This window comes from Sesamum indicum, linkage group LG7, assembly GCF_000512975.1.
Source record: "Sesamum indicum cultivar Zhongzhi No. 13 linkage group LG7, S_indicum_v1.0, whole genome shotgun sequence".
NCBI lineage: Eukaryota > Viridiplantae > Streptophyta > Magnoliopsida > Lamiales > Pedaliaceae > Sesamum > Sesamum indicum.
Genome location: NC_026151.1, coordinates 9,807,567 through 9,822,696, shown reverse-complemented (window position 1 = coordinate 9,822,696; position 15,130 = coordinate 9,807,567). Strand labels below are relative to the sequence as shown.

At 35.4% G+C, this 15,130-nt stretch overlaps 2 protein-coding genes across 3 annotated transcripts; both read left to right on the top strand.

The window, feature by feature from the left end:
• On the top strand, positions 813-7,320 carry LOC105166867 (putative RNA-binding protein Luc7-like 1). Of its 2 annotated transcripts, none has more exons than XM_011086365.2 (13): positions 813-1,050; positions 1,395-1,447; positions 2,003-2,171; positions 2,255-2,318; positions 2,612-2,691; positions 2,795-2,945; positions 3,290-3,351; positions 3,527-3,589; positions 3,903-3,961; positions 4,269-4,350; positions 5,903-5,946; positions 6,035-6,283; positions 6,864-7,320. In XM_011086365.2, the coding sequence occupies exons 1-13, from the start codon at positions 904-906 to the stop codon at positions 6,880-6,882; spliced, it is 1,242 nt and encodes a 413-aa protein (XP_011084667.1). In that variant the 5' UTR covers positions 813-903; the 3' UTR covers positions 6,883-7,320. The 2 variants fall into 2 exon arrangements, with proteins under 2 accessions (XP_011084667.1, XP_011084665.1); XM_011086363.2 differs by having other exon boundaries at positions 817-1,050; positions 6,861-7,320.
• LOC105166866 (membrane-associated 30 kDa protein, chloroplastic) lies at positions 8,355-14,396 on the top strand. The gene is made up of 11 exons (XM_011086362.2): positions 8,355-8,702; positions 9,249-9,373; positions 9,464-9,574; positions 10,381-10,445; positions 10,522-10,603; positions 11,940-12,014; positions 12,249-12,319; positions 12,408-12,490; positions 12,894-12,958; positions 13,700-13,774; positions 13,970-14,396. The coding sequence occupies exons 1-11, from the start codon at positions 8,573-8,575 to the stop codon at positions 14,075-14,077; spliced, it is 990 nt and encodes a 329-aa protein (XP_011084664.1). The 5' UTR covers positions 8,355-8,572; the 3' UTR covers positions 14,078-14,396.

Here is a 15,130-nt window from a genome sequence, read left to right as displayed (position 1 = left end):
AGTACATTCCACCAACTTTTTATTGGAAATACCAAATATTTAATATAAAGATTATTAAGCTTTGACTTTTAAGACTTATATTTAACTCTTAAGATAAAAAATTATTAACTTAGACTTGTCTTATTATATTTTCAGATTATATAATTCTTTTTTAAAATTTATTCATAATTTTATTAATTTTTAACTACTGCAAATAATAATTAAAAAAACAACAAAAGAGTGTCTGTTTATTTTAAGCTAAGCATTATTGTTAAGATGTTGGCAAAAGTTCAAAATTATCATTATTCACATAAAGATAATTACATCGTATTAATCGTAAAAAATATAAAAAAGTAGTTTTTCTACTTTAAAAATAATTAATTTGTTAATATTATAAATTAAATTTAAATTAACCAATTTACTCTTGAAAAAGTCAAGATGAATTATGTTTTTATCAAAAAAATGGTAAAAAGGACCAAATTGAGATAAAAATTAAAATTTAAAGATATTAAATCAATAAATAAACTTAACAGGCTAAAGTGATTATGTACAAAAACTTAAGAGACGAGATGTATACCTTACCTCTTTTTTTTAAAAATGTAACGAGTTCATTTATATATATATATTTTTATTTATAATATATTTAAAAATATAAAAATTATTTATTATATATATATAGAAATGACGTGTCAGGACGACTAATTTATGAGTAAAATAAATCGTTGATTTACAAATAAAAACCAAGCCCTCAATGGGACTAATCAGTGATTTTGATAAATTTCAGGGGGCCGAACAGAATTCACGTTTTTTCGCATAAGATTCCTCTTTCTACCAACCCAAACCCTATCACACGCACGCACAGTTGTGCTAGTTCTGAGGGAGGGAGGGAGGGAGAGAGGACTTGGCATCGAAGGAGTAGGAGCAATGGATGCGCTGAGGAAGCAGCTGGATGTTCTGATGGGGGCGAATCGAAACGGTGACGCCCAGGAGGTAACGCGGAAGTACTACGATCGCGACGTCTGTCGCCTATTCCTCGCTGGCCTCTGCCCTCACGAGCTTTTCCAACTCACTGTACGTATGCAACGCGGACATGCAGCTCGTGTGTCATCTGATGTGTTTAATTTTTTCATCTTACTACATCCCTTTTTTTTAGTGTTTTTCCATTTAAAAGAAACAGGAAGAATACCTGAATTGGTAGTTTATGGATAGAAGTTTACTTTGTTTGTTGTCCAATGTCGCCTTTTGTTTTCTGTTAGCAATCCTTAAGTAATCTGAAGCTCTTATGCAGATTACTTTCGTAACCGAGTTTTATTTTGTAAAAGTTTCTACAGCGGTGCTGTGCGGTTTATTTGGTAAATGCATGTGTTTTTTATTAGAAATGAAAATAATTTCTGATTTATTTATTTTTGATGTAGAAAATGGATAAGGGACCATGCCCCAAGGTGCACTCATTGCAGCTGAGGAAAGAGTATCCTTTCTCGGATGGAAACATGGAAGTTCCATTATTTTTTCCTTTTTTCTTGTGTTTGCTCCCTTAGTTTTGGTGATCTTGAAAATTTACGTATAATTGGTAGTCTTCTTTTTCTTTTTAAATATGTGACTAAAGTGGAGACACCAGTTCTGGAAGGGGTTGAATGTAGTGATGAAATTCTTAGGAATACAGCATCCTACAATCTTACTGAATTACCTTTTTAAATGGACACATGGGAAGGACATTTAATGATACAGTCAAAACAATGCTTGGGGAAATCTTGTATCTTCCTAGAAATGTGATTTCTACCAGAAAAACATCCGGCTTTTGTTGTCTCTAAAGGAAATCTGGAATTACATACTTATGTGTTCGTGGTTATTCTGATTTCTGCGTTACTCTTTATTTTAATAACAAAGGGATAGTTTAGAAGTCAAGTTATGTCGCTGCAGCTGCTGGAGGTCAGATAAAACTTATATGTGTTTGCATGGATCAATCTGATGATTGATGTTGTTATTGCATCATTGTTCTTGTGTTGTTTTAACTCCTATTCAGATATGAGGAAGCAAAAGCAAAAGGTCTTGATAATTATGATAGGGACTTAGAGGATAACATAGATAGACTTATTATTGAGTGCGATCGTAAAATAGCAAGGGCTTTGAAGAGACTTGATGAAGAGGATGCTAAAGCCGCTATTGCAATCTCAGTATCAGAAGTTACCCAGGTAGATTTCTAAAATTTTGTGTTTTCCCCTTCCACTCCTTTACTTCATCTGCAATGGAATTGGTTAATCTTGTGGGATTGCAGACACCAGAGATTATTGAGTTGTCAAAGCAAATCAAAGCAAAACTGAAAGAAGCTGATCAAGCTGGTGAGTCTGTTTATTATTTATTCATAGTTTATGTGAATGATAAGAATTCATAATTTCATCTATGAAGAGTTTTGGCTGGGGTACTGTGAAGAAAAATCTGCGGTTGCCTGCAAGTTGTTGACAAGTTTATGGAAATAATGTAATAAGAGTGTGCACGGGTTGTAAGCAACTCTCTAATTGCTTTCTCCTGTCAAGAAAAGTTTCTTCATTTTGTGATAAACAATTTAAACAAATTTTCCATGTTACCACCGAACATCACCTGATGATGTTACTAAAATTATCTCGTTTTACAGACCTAGAAGGCAAGACAGACGTGAAGATTCGAGCATTGGAAGAGGTTGAAGAACTAAGAACAAAAAGAGCAGACAAGCAGGTTTAGTAGGCTTTTAGACATTTACTGTATTTGTAATGTGTTATCAGTGAAAATGACTTAGTGGTTAGCAGAGTGATAGATGTTTAATCTTGTTTAATGACAGTCGATGCTTCTTTTGGATGCTTTCAACAAAGACCGTGCATCTCTTCCTCAGCCTGTGACAAATGCTTCTCAGACACCAATGCCAGCAGCTGTTCCAGATCCTCGCATACAAGAAATGATTAATGAGAAGTTGAAGAAAGCTGAAGATCTTGGTAAGATACGCATATTGTAGTTTGGCAATGAAGGGTTGCTAAGCTGTATGAAAAATGAATGTATTCTTTTTGTTGACTGTTATTTCATATTTGAAACATTTTCCAGGATGTTGGAAGTCATTTTTTGGGAAAAATTAATTTTGCACAAGTTTTTCTGGGATAAAAAATTAAATATAGTAGGAGTCAAGAGAGTCCTTTGGGTTCTGAATATCATTTGTTACCTGAACTGGATATTAGCTTGATATCAAAAATGTCAAGTGATGCTATCTTTGTGGTTTATCTTAGTGTTTTATCATTTGTGTTGCTTGGCTGTTGGATGTTGACTGTCTTGGTACATTGTTTAGGTGAACAAGGAATGGTAGATGAAGCGCAGAAAGCACTTGAAGAGGCTGAAGCGCTGAAGAAGGTTGTTATGACTTCACTAAATTTCATTTAGAATGCTGATATGTGTAGATGCATTCTTGTGGTCATTCTCAGCCATTTCATGTTGTTTTTCTAGGTGTCCCATTTGCTACTTTCTATTTCATTTTCCCGAACGCGATGTCTTCTTGATCTGACTGCTTCTACTTTCATTGATGCAGCTGCCAGCGCGGCAGGAACCTGTGCTGGATTCCTCCAAGTACACAGCTGCCGATGTGCGCATTGTAAGTCCATGCTCTTGCTATTTTAATAATTTATATTTACTTATTTGGCTGATATTCCCAATTCCCTTGTTTGTTTGTTTGGACAAAGCAGTTGACTAATTATTTTTTAGAAATCTAATGAAAATATGAGGAAAGCTCATAACTATTCTATTGTGGATCATCCATATTCTTTAAGAATCACCGGTCCTACAACTATGACGATATTTTGCTAATGAATCAATATCTTGCCTAGATCATGTCACAACTGCTGTTCTGAGCTTAAAAGCAAAAAGATTGATTGGGATTCTGATACAGTTGTTTTATTTACTTACAGACTGATCAAAAGCTCCGTGTTTGCGACATTTGTGGAGCATTCCTCAGTGTTTATGACAGGTAAATGTTTGTTAGCTTCTCAGTTAGAAGATGTACTTCCTACCAGTAGGATGAGAAAGTAGTTACTAGAGTTTTGGGTATTCACTGTTTGACACGGCAATTATACCTCCTTGTCACCAGCAGGCTTTTGGGCCCAGTTTTACGAGGATAACTTTTGCAGCTAAAGAATGTGCGTTATTTTCTGTTTTATGTTTGTCGATCATGCTATTGTAGCTAAAAATTTGCTGGGATCGTTTACTACAAACTCCTTCATGATATAGGCCCTTAAGATTGTTATGACAAATGATATTGCATATGTGGTTTTCAGTGATCGTCGTTTAGCAGATCATTTTGGTGGGAAGCTCCACTTAGGCTATATGCAAATTCGTGAAAAGTTAGCTGAGCTTCAGGTATGCCCACATAATATGCAGTCCGCTCTACTTCCCACAGACTTTTTCTTCCATTGATTGAAATTATCTTTTGTCTGTTGATATAGAAGTGTTTCAAAATTTTATGGTGGAATTTGCATTTTTATTATGATTCAAGCAGTATAAGTTTAACTCCTTATTTCTCCTTTATTGAGCTTTAAAAGTACATTTGTTTTTCTAAGTACCTTTTGGTGGCGATTTGTTTCTCTGCTTCTCACAAAGAAACATTGTGCATCTTAATACCTAAATGAACACTCTTAATATTTTGGTTCAGGTGCTGTCATAATCTTTCAGTATTTTCTGTAGAGATTCTTGGTTTACTTGTCCTCTGTGAGTTTTTCTTCCTCCTAGTAGAAGCATTTTGTTTGATTTTGTTGGATTGTTGATGTAAACTTCTTGCTCATCTGCAACATATTTCGGAGTTTAGGAACAAAGAGCTGAGTTAGCTGCAGGTATCAGTTGATGCCGGTGGTGTGCTTTCTGAAGTAGAGTTATCACAAATGAGGAGAAGTAAGTTGATTAAAGCTTAACTAGATTCAAACATAAGGTTTAAAAATTGGGGAGCTATTGTTTCATCAGTAAGGCTTAGGAATGTACGGATAGGCCCCGTTTTGGTAAGGCTAAGCTGCTGTCTACAAGTAGATCTGGGCTTCTCCACCTGAAATTGTAGTGTGTAGCCGCATCAAACATTCCTTCTGTGTTACTAGTGGAAGTGTTGTGCATCTTCCTGGAGTTAAGGTCTTTATGCATTTTGTAGGCGAACTTGTCATTTGTCCATCCGAGTTTCCAGTTTCCAGGGATCTTTGACCAGATATCATTAATGTGGTCCCTGTTCCTTGAATTGGGAGGAATTTTCTTCTTTCTTAATGCATAAACAAACTCAGCAGCTATGACATTGTGCCGTATTGGGTGAGATGACTCGGTGGGAGCCCCTTGTCCTAGTGAAAGCAAGGCGACTCTTCATATTGTACTATGCTAGTAAACCAGAGTTAGTTAGCATCTATCATTGAAGCTGCATCACGCTTGAATGTTTTGATCTGTCGTCATTTGTTTGGTATCAGATTGACTGAGTACTGATTCTGGTTTCCCCTGGAACATTTTAGTTTCCCCAGTGCATCAGTATTGGTATTATATGCTAACTTCATTTTTATGCATCAGCCCAAGGTCTAATACCTACTTTCCTTTTAACAGTTGAACATTTTCGGTACTAGCCAGAAATAGAAATTGTCCATGCACATCTCTGTGCTGGACATATTATCTATATTTGATGCGAACTGCAATGTAATCTTGTCTTCATTTGGTTGAGGAATTGGAGGGTAGAGCATACATTCTGGGACCGATATTGAAAAAGGTGTCTTATCTGATAAATTACTCCTTTGATTAAAACAAGCAGAGGAATAATGAAGGAACAATGAAGTTTCTTATGCTGAATTGCACATCAATGGGTGGAGGAATGATATGTTTGTTTGCTTTTATTGTTCAACTGGAGCAAATTTAATTATTTTTTATCAAATAATTTTCTTGATATCTCCAGGAAGAGAGAGACAAGAAACGTAAAGCCTATGAAGAAGAAAGAAGGTTGATTTGGAATTTTTACAATATAAAGCATCTTTTTTCTTTAGCTTTCTGGGGGTGCTGGAGTTAAAACTTTCCAGTTTTGGTTCAGGCCAAGAGATCGGAGAAGCCGTGACCGTGACAGGGAATCTAGCAAGGATCTTGGTAGAGGTGATAGCCATGAACGTGGAAGGGATTATGATCGTAGGAGCAGAGATCGTGATAGGCATCCCGATCGTGAGCGTGATTATGACCGAGAACGTGAAAGAGATAGAGAACGTTCTCGCAGCTATGACTCAAGGAGTCACCGAAAATCTCGATCCCGGTCGAGAGAACGTTCAAGAGATTATGATCGCTACAGGTTTCATATCTAATGTCTTGCACTCTCTTGGTTTGCTCTTCTGTTTGCCCCCATATATCAATGTAGCCTGCGAATGATTTTGTCGTCAAATTGTTGCATGACTTGCTTTTATGATGCTAATAAGCTTGTGGGATTCTGAAGTATGATGATAAATTTGGAGGTTTTAATTGTGATTCCAAGGTTCATCTCTACATGTTCTATTTGTGAACCTGTTTTTGCTGGCATTTACTTGTCAATGTTGCAATGTCCAGAGTCACCTCTGCCCTCATCCTACATATTAATTTTGCCTTTTCCCTTTTGAGTGTGGGTTTTTTTGGTTAGACTTGGTTCAATCAAGTAATCTTTTTGTAACAATTTAGGTTTGCATAACTTCCTGCAGAGCTTTGCTTTATTCTGTTGCCTTCTATGACTGCGGTTGTATATATCATGATCATTGCCTTTTGATCCGGTTGCCCCATCCTTTGAGTTACTGTTTCAGTGGTTGAAAATCTGATGTCTCTATACATGGATATATAATATACTCATTTTTGTTTCTTGTATTAGTATGGATTTCCCTAACATACCTTCTCTTTCTCAGCAGGCGTTATGATCGTTATTAGCTGGACAAACAGAAAGAGTGGTTCATGTAGGGGACGGTTCTAAAGTTTGTATCTTCTGTCTATTACCGCTGTGGTACTCTCTAGGAAGATGTTGGTTATTCTGGATTCTGGTATATTGCACCGGTCGGTAGAGTGAAGGAATGCTGTCTGTATGCTAGTTTTTATGTGAGGTGCAGAGATTCATTTCATGCAGATTGCCGCTCGTCTTCATTTGCTTGGACTACAAACGTGTTGCAATGACCCGAAATTTTCATGTTACATGAATTCATCAAACGGTGGTTTTTTATGGCAGCTTTGAGGAAGACTCGAGCTTTGCCCACAATGTATCGTCATCCTTCTCCCTGATTGAGCTATATTTGTAGCGAGTGGTAGGGAGAAAACCTTTTCCGGATCATTCTTCTAACAGAATTAATATAATAATGCTCTAAATTATGTCAAGATATAAATGCCTCGTTGCTTAATGAGAAATTAAAATCTAATAATTAATGCGTTTTTTTTTTTCTGTTTAGTACTTTAAATTTCTAAAACCTCAAATCCGACTTAATTTTATCATTTTTCAAGTTTATAGGACTAATTAGTTAATGGGCATATTATAAGACTAACTTTAATATAAAGTAAAAATAAAGGATGAAAAAAATTATTTTTCCTAAATTTAAATATTGAGACTTATTTCAAAAACTAACTAGTAATTGTATTAGGTTAGTACTCTCCGAAAATCATATACTGCCTGCACAAGACTCAACAAATTTGCTCCCCGATATACAAATCAGGCAGAAATGAAATTTTTTATACACTTGATTAAGGTGTCTATCAAATATTGAATGGAAAAACGTGAAATAAAAGGAAAAGTTCATATCCACAGTAATGGCGTAATTTCTATTCAACAATTATAATTAAAATCATGGTGTTGATATATTTTTAGTAGGTGTTTGTGTAATCTTTCGAAAGGTAGAGACGGGTTCTGTAATAGATTATATGTTAGTGGATGTTAATGTAATTCTTCCTTTTAACTAATTTAAGTTGAAGTTGCATACTGTTCCTGCGAGTACATTAAAAAGAACAATGAGTTGAGATGAGTAGAAAAATAAAAAAATATCAAAAGAAATAAACGTGGTGTGATGAGAAGAAAGAGAACAAAAACTCTGTAAGGGAAGAAAACATGGAGTGAGATGAAAATAAAATAAAAATTATAATTAAGAATTTATTAAAAATATAAAAATTTATGAGGAAAAAAATATGGAGAATATGAGAGAGAAAAACGAAGTAGACAGAAAAAAAATATAATTGTGAGATTATTAAAAAATTATCAAAATTACTATTAGATAATAGTCTGCACTAATCACTTTGAGTTTTTTCCTTTTGGGTAATTGAGGGGCCCAAAATTTACTGGCCCAACACATAATGGGCCGGATCCAATAACAATAAACATTATATATTTATATATTAAGAAAGGAAACAAAATTAAAATCTGATCCTTCTTCCCCTTTAAACCACAAACAACAAGGCAACAAATAAAATGGGGGAAGGGAAAATCGAAAGACGAAATATACAGAGCAGAAGCCGCTGATGAAACTCTATACGAACTGATTGCGATTCCCCGAACCTCTCGTCTCTTTTCTTACCTACTATAATATACAGCAAACTCTGAATTGTTCTTGTTTTTTTATAGTGGAGAAGGTAACATTAATTGATGATAATGGCTGTGAGAGCGCCAATTGCAGGCATGAGCATGGCTTCTTCTACAGTTACTCCTTCTCCTAATGGAGGTGTCATTGTTGTGAAAGCGCCGCCTCTGAGACGATCGTTTTTTGGTCATGGAGGTAAATTATGGGGCTTGGTGGTGTTTGTGTCGTGTAAACGGTGTCTCTGTTGCAGATAAGTATGCCATAGACGCGGACCCTTCATTTTTCTCCTTGTAGTGTAACGGGGTTGTCTCAAGTATTAGTTTTGGTGATTGGGAGATGGGCAATTCATAGTGCTAGAGTAATGTACAAATGTTTTAGCATAAGGTACTATTAGGTGATATTGTGGCTTTGCATGTGTTCTGGCAGTGTTTCACCCAAAAGAGCTCTAGCTTTTAATTTAGTAAGTTCTTTCGGTTTCTACTCAGTGGTGTTTTCGCGTGGCAGTTCTGTTAAGGACTTGAATTTGTTTGTTTAAGTGGAATGTGATTGTAACTTGATGGTTTTTTCATATAACCACATTTGTGATATGTGCTACGCGAAAGGGTTTGTATTAGGGAAGGAAGATATCTAGTCTTATACACGTTCTAGGCTTGTCCTTGTGCTATTGCTTTTGGTCTTAAATTTGTTTTTTTTTTTACAGTATGTAGACTAAACTCGTGTTTTTTATTCTTATTTTGCCAGTGTGTACCCCAAAATACAGCGGAATGCGACTATCTTATTCTAGTATATCAAGATGTAAAAGTCATCGAGGGGGTGCGCTTGGTACTCAAATGAACCTCTTTGATCGGTTTGCTAGAGTTGTTAAGGTTGTTTGACATTCTAAGGATTCCTTTGAGCACTATTATTTCATTGTACCAACAAATGTTATTGATTGTATTTGTCTCATTTAAGTGTAGTCATATGCAAATGCTCTGATAAGCACCTTTGAGGACCCAGAGAAAATATTGGAACAAACTGTTATTGAGATGAATGATGATTTGATCAAGATGCGTCAAGCTACAGCACAAGTATGTCATGCCATGCTCTCTTCTTTTCCATGTTCCTTGTCCTCCTTTTCGTCAATGATTATTAATTCATTTCTCAACCTTATTTGTTCTCTCTCCATTAGATTTCTTGTTTCTTTTTTTGGGGGGGTTGGGGGGTGATCTGAAATCATAACATGAAGTAATTTGGAATTTTGTCACATGAGATCACAGTCCAGGAAAAAAATTTAGAATATAAGTCTACTGTGGCATGAATGAAAGAGATATATCCAGAACTGAGTGCTAGTTGTAACCTAGTTTATTTCATTTCCAAACTCAACATTACACCTGTTGAACTTCTAAAGACAGTTTAGTTATTGCATATATGACAATCGTAAATATTGCTGAAATAATATACAACTAGACTGAAAAAGGCATACTGTGCAATTTTCAGCAACCAATTAAGTCTGTTCTAAACAATTCAAACACAAGAAGAAATGTAGAGTTTATACTTTGTATTTATTTATTTTTTCCTTCAACAATTTCTTTTTGTCTTAAAGCTATAAGGCACAAATGGTGTTCTATAATATTCACACGTGATTAGCATGACTATGTATTGAATGGGTTTCACTTGAAAGTCACAGATATCTTCCTGGAATTCAGTTGCAGCTAGACAATGAGGTTAATAATGTATGAGGGTCAAAATTCTGGGAAGAAAGGAAGTGGAGGGTCAAGATGGCCCGAGCCAGTTGTTTAGCTATATATTTCCTTCTTTGCAATGAGAAAAAAATAAATCTAGAAGTTTACGACTGGGGAAATGCAAATTATTACTCCATTTATCTCTTCTGTAGGTTTTGGCTTCTCAGAAGCAGTTGGAAAACAAATATAAAGCCGCACAACAAGCTTCTGAAGATTGGTAAGTGCCATTGCATCTATGTTTTACTCATTTTTATTTCCTTGCAGCTCTGCATATAGCTTCAGTTTCATCACAGGTACCGCAGAGCGCAACTTGCTCTAGGGAAGGGTGATGAGGAACTTGCTCGTGAAGCTCTTAAACGTAGAAAATCTTATGCTGTAAGGACCTTTGATAATGAATGTTATGTGACTTTTTCTATGGGTGTTATTACTGATAGAAAATCAGGAAACTTTATCTAAGCAGTTTGGTAATGCAATGCTTGGGATTTGCTACTGATTTGCATGTAACTGTGGATTTTATCTTATTACTGAAGTTACATTAGTTAATTCCTAGAGCTGTTTTTCTTTTCTTGATTAATTAATTTATTTACTAAACATATATTCAATTATTTATCAAACAATATTAAAATAGCATGTTATTTTATTCAGTGATGCCAAGATACTATACTATGTCATATCTAATCTAGCCTTCTGTGTATCATTCATTAAATTCATATACAGCTTGCTGCCTTCTCTAGTTGTAAAACTTGTGATTTTGTGAAGATTGAAGCTATGATTTAGTTGAGCTTTGTAGAGAATAATCGATTGAGCTGACATGGAATGATTTGTTGAAAATGCTTTATTTTGTTTGCATGGTTTAATTCATGGAAGCTCTGTGAAACACGCTCCATCACATTGCATGAGTACTTCATCAATTTGTTTATTGGTGTCTTCTATTTCTTTGGTGGTTCAAATGAGTAGCTGGTAAATATGTGTTTTATATCCCCAGTGAGGAATTTATACAGGAAAAGAGCATGTTGATTTCAGCATATATTATTGACAAGCTGATGGAAGTAGTACTTTTTTTTAAGGGTTTAACAAGGTATCTTTATGTTTGGTGCTGCTGTAATATTGGGTAGTCATAATTATGTCTTTCTCCACTTGTTGGCCTCCTTTGGATTATCAAATGCATAGGGGCCAAATCCCATGCTTGGACACAGGTGGTAGAAAGAGGAAAAAGAAAAAAACCCTCAAAGTTTGGTAAAAGTAGATGGAAATCTTGATGATTGATCATTATTTCTTCTTAAATTAAGGCTGATACTACGAGTGAAAGTTAGCTATTGCTCACGCTCCTTGGGGAAGGATATAATTTCCGGATTGAAAGTTGAATGTTGAAGATGGAAAATTGCAATTAGCCTTTGTGTGATAGTAAAAGTTGCCTTGTCAGCTGGTGTACCTTCAGATCCTATACCTGTACAATTGATGCTTACTGTGCTGATTTAATTTAATCTTGTGCTTGAGGAATCTTAATTGGATCATGGAATCATTGCCTCAATCGATTATAGGCTTTGAACAATGGCAATTTGATAATAGATGGATTATATGGGTGTGTATATTACTGACACTTTAGCTGATATTATTAGCCAGCTGTACTGAACTAATAATTCTGTTTATAGTTGCTTCATATAACCACAATTGTTTCTTATTTGGTTCACGTCATTACAAAACTTTACAGGATAATGCAAATGCTTTGAAGGCTCAGCTTGATCAGCAGAGAAGTGTAGTTGACAACCTTGTGTCTAATACAAGGGTGGGTTGCTCTACTAATGTGCTCAATTATGTTTTTGCATTCAGCTCATATATCATAATCAGGCACATCATGCAAATCAATTTAGATCTTACAGCGATCTTGTTCCTCTTATCTAATTCTTCTCATGTAGCATTGCCATTTTATTTTATAATTTGATAACAGATCCACATTAGAAATTCGTTTTCTAGCTATAAATAAAATTTGATCATATTCTTTTTCTATCTTGTTTGACAGCTCTTGGAAAGTAAAATACAGGAAGCAAAGTCTAAAAAGGATACTCTAAAAGCTCGAGCTCAGTCTGCCAAGTTTGTTCTTGCCCTTCTTTACGACCTTTTAGTCAATGCCCCTTGGTGATTTACTTGGCTTGGCTGTAACTGGCTCTCTTTTCTTTAGGACTGCAACAAAAGTGAGTGAGATGTTGGGGAATGTGAATACTAGCAGTGCTCTGTCAGCTTTTGAGAAGATGGAAGAAAAAGGTAAGCTGATCTTCGTGTTTTTGTTGCAAAAACGAGCTTGTTGCAGAAGTAGCTTGTACCTCTCTATTGTGTTTGTTGCATGGTAGTCCTGTTCCGTAGGTTGATTCTTCAGAATAGTACCATACCCCTCATTAAAATAATGATTGTTCAGGCTTTGTACCAAAATGCAATAATGTCACCTTAACCACCTCCCTTTTGTAGTTAAGGTATATTATTTGGAGAAAACATGCACACACTCGTGTGAGATGATAATGTTGTCACCCACTTTATCTATGTGGATATTCCCTCTGCAAGATCAATATGGGAAAGCAAGTAGTTTTTTTGGGTAATATGATAATGTTGATCAGTCTACGTAGTGTGATACAAATTCTCTGAAAAACTTATCATTTTTTTTTCTTGACAGTTTTGGCGATGGAATCTCAGGCAGAGGCACTCAATCAACTAACCAGTGATGAACTTGAAGGAAAGGTAAACGTCTCTACTTGTTAAGATTCAAACTAAACTTCTGTCGCAGGGCATATATTTTTCTGGATAATTCTATGGTTAGCATGTCAATTATACTAAAGTGTTGTTGGGCTTTTAGCAGAGTAGAAACGTGTTAGCTTGGTTGGATGCTATAAATCCAATATTCATTAGACAGTTCTCCTTATAATGTACCTGTTTGACTTAATGCCAAGCCTCCAATAGTTTCCTTTTGCAATCATTTGTTATATTTTTGTGCGTTTCATATTGAACCATCAGCTGGGGTCTTTTGTTCTTTAACTGCCATTGCTATTTGCTACAGGCCCTGGTCTTGAGTTAAAGCAGTTGGCAAGAGATTTAAGTTCTTATCTGTATCATGTTCTCTCTAAACAGACTGGAGATATGTAGCCTAGAACCCATTAAATCCATCTGAAAGTGCAAGCCTATAATTGTACTTGTCCTGAGCACAGTAGAATAGTTTCTCTGGTAATTTTTCGCTTCTGCGATGTCAAATCATCTGAAAATACTTCATTGGTTCACTGGGTGGTTGACAGCAGAAAAGAAATGTAACTACTAAACTGTATTGGTGATTAAAACTTACACATCAGTAAGTCTGTGTATCATCTCTGGGTGCCAATGAACTTGGGGTAGTATACAGCCTATAAGAGATGGGTGCTTAGCAAGATTTTCCAAACCACTGCTGTACCTACATCAGATAAAGTTGTGATTACATTTTTTATTTTGCAGTTTGCTTTACTAGAGACTTCTTCAGTTGATGATGACCTTGCCAGCTTGAAGAAAGAACTATCTGGAAGCACCAAGGTATTCCATTCTACGTTATTTTCTCTAAGGACTTGTCCTCTTAAAAATTGTATTCTGCCCACATGCTCTGTTTTTCTAGCTGCAGTTCTTGATCGCCAGAAAATCTTCATCAGCATTTCTTGAGTTTGGTATATGATAATTGGCTCACAATAAAATTTATTAACTATTGATAAGCACCTCCTTTTTCCTGAGCAGAAGGGAGAGCTTCCGCCGGGGAGACCAGTTTCATCTGCATTGAAGTTTCAAGATCCTGAAATCGAGAAGGAGCTGAACGAATTGAGGCAAAAGGCTAAGGAGTACTAGCAGCAAGAGTTGACACTTGGGTGTAATTAGCATGCTATATTGAGGAATTCCGAACACCCAAAAGGCTTCTGCATTTCGGGTCAAACTTGGATTCTGAAAGTGGAAACAAGAAGAAGAATTCATTCAGGTCAATTAATGAATGATTATATGTTTATGCACGGTGGCTTTAATTGCCGGTTAGGAAGTTTTGTATATTATCTCAGTTATTTATGCACTCTTCGAAAGATTTGCCTCGTTAAGTTTATCATAACATGTGTATTCTGGAGCCTACTCAAACTTTCACATTTCATTAAAAAGTACAGATTATAGTGTGTGCTCTCTGATCAATTCATCTGAGTAGGCTCCAGGTTTTGCTGGAGATGGTAATCTCTCTGGGCAGAATGGGAACTGCCATGGCCGGTAATTGGATTGTTTTATCACAAAAAGAGGGTGCAGACAGTAAACAAAACAAAATAAGGACAGGGCCGGCGTTATTTGATTAGCGTGATCTGTCCAGAGTGTAGACGCTGGCTGGCTTGCCGTCTTCCACGAGATGTGACCTTGTTTCTTCACTTACTCTCATTCATAGCAATCATATACTTTACTAATAAATTCAGATATTGATTCTTCTCAAAGCAACAGATGCCTCCAAAAGCTTTTCCACAAACCCAGTAAATTTCCTCACATTCTATAACTGGAACCACGAAACTACATTTGGTTTCATGTTTTCGTATTTTTACATCAAATTGATTTCGTGTTTTTGCATCTTATATGTGTGTTTTTTTATTGTTCAATTTTCTATATATAATATATATTTATATATATATAATATAAAAAAGACATGATTTGACAATAGACAGTTTGTTTCTCATCTCAAATTTCAATATCAAACATACACCATTTATTTTAAAATATTTCAAATTACCTTAAAACACAAATCCAAACATACCATCTATCTTCAATATATACTTATTTATCTCTATTTTTCTCTTTTTATTTTCAAAGTACAAAATAAAATACTCAAAACATAAATCCAAATTTTATGCAAACATCAAGAAACAGGAAACTCTTTTC

Excerpts from the sequence above, each read along its gene's own strand:
- LOC105166866 (XM_011086362.2), top strand. The coding sequence starts at position 8,573 with ATGATAATGGCTGTGAGAGCGCCAATTGCAGGCATGAGCATGGCTTCT. Across the intron at positions 8,703-9,248 it reads ATCGTTTTTTGGTCATGGAG|TGTGTACCCCAAAATACAGC; the intron begins GTAAATTATGGG and ends TTATTTTGCCAG. Across the intron at positions 12,320-12,407 it reads GCTCGAGCTCAGTCTGCCAA|GACTGCAACAAAAGTGAGTG; the intron begins GTTTGTTCTTGC and ends TCTTTTCTTTAG.
- LOC105166867 (XM_011086363.2), top strand. The coding sequence starts at position 904 with ATGGATGCGCTGAGGAAGCAGCTGGATGTTCTGATGGGGGCGAATCGA. Across the intron at positions 3,962-4,268 it reads TTCCTCAGTGTTTATGACAG|TGATCGTCGTTTAGCAGATC; the intron begins GTAAATGTTTGT and ends TGTGGTTTTCAG. Across the intron at positions 4,351-5,902 it reads AAAAGTTAGCTGAGCTTCAG|GAAGAGAGAGACAAGAAACG; the intron begins GTATGCCCACAT and ends TGATATCTCCAG.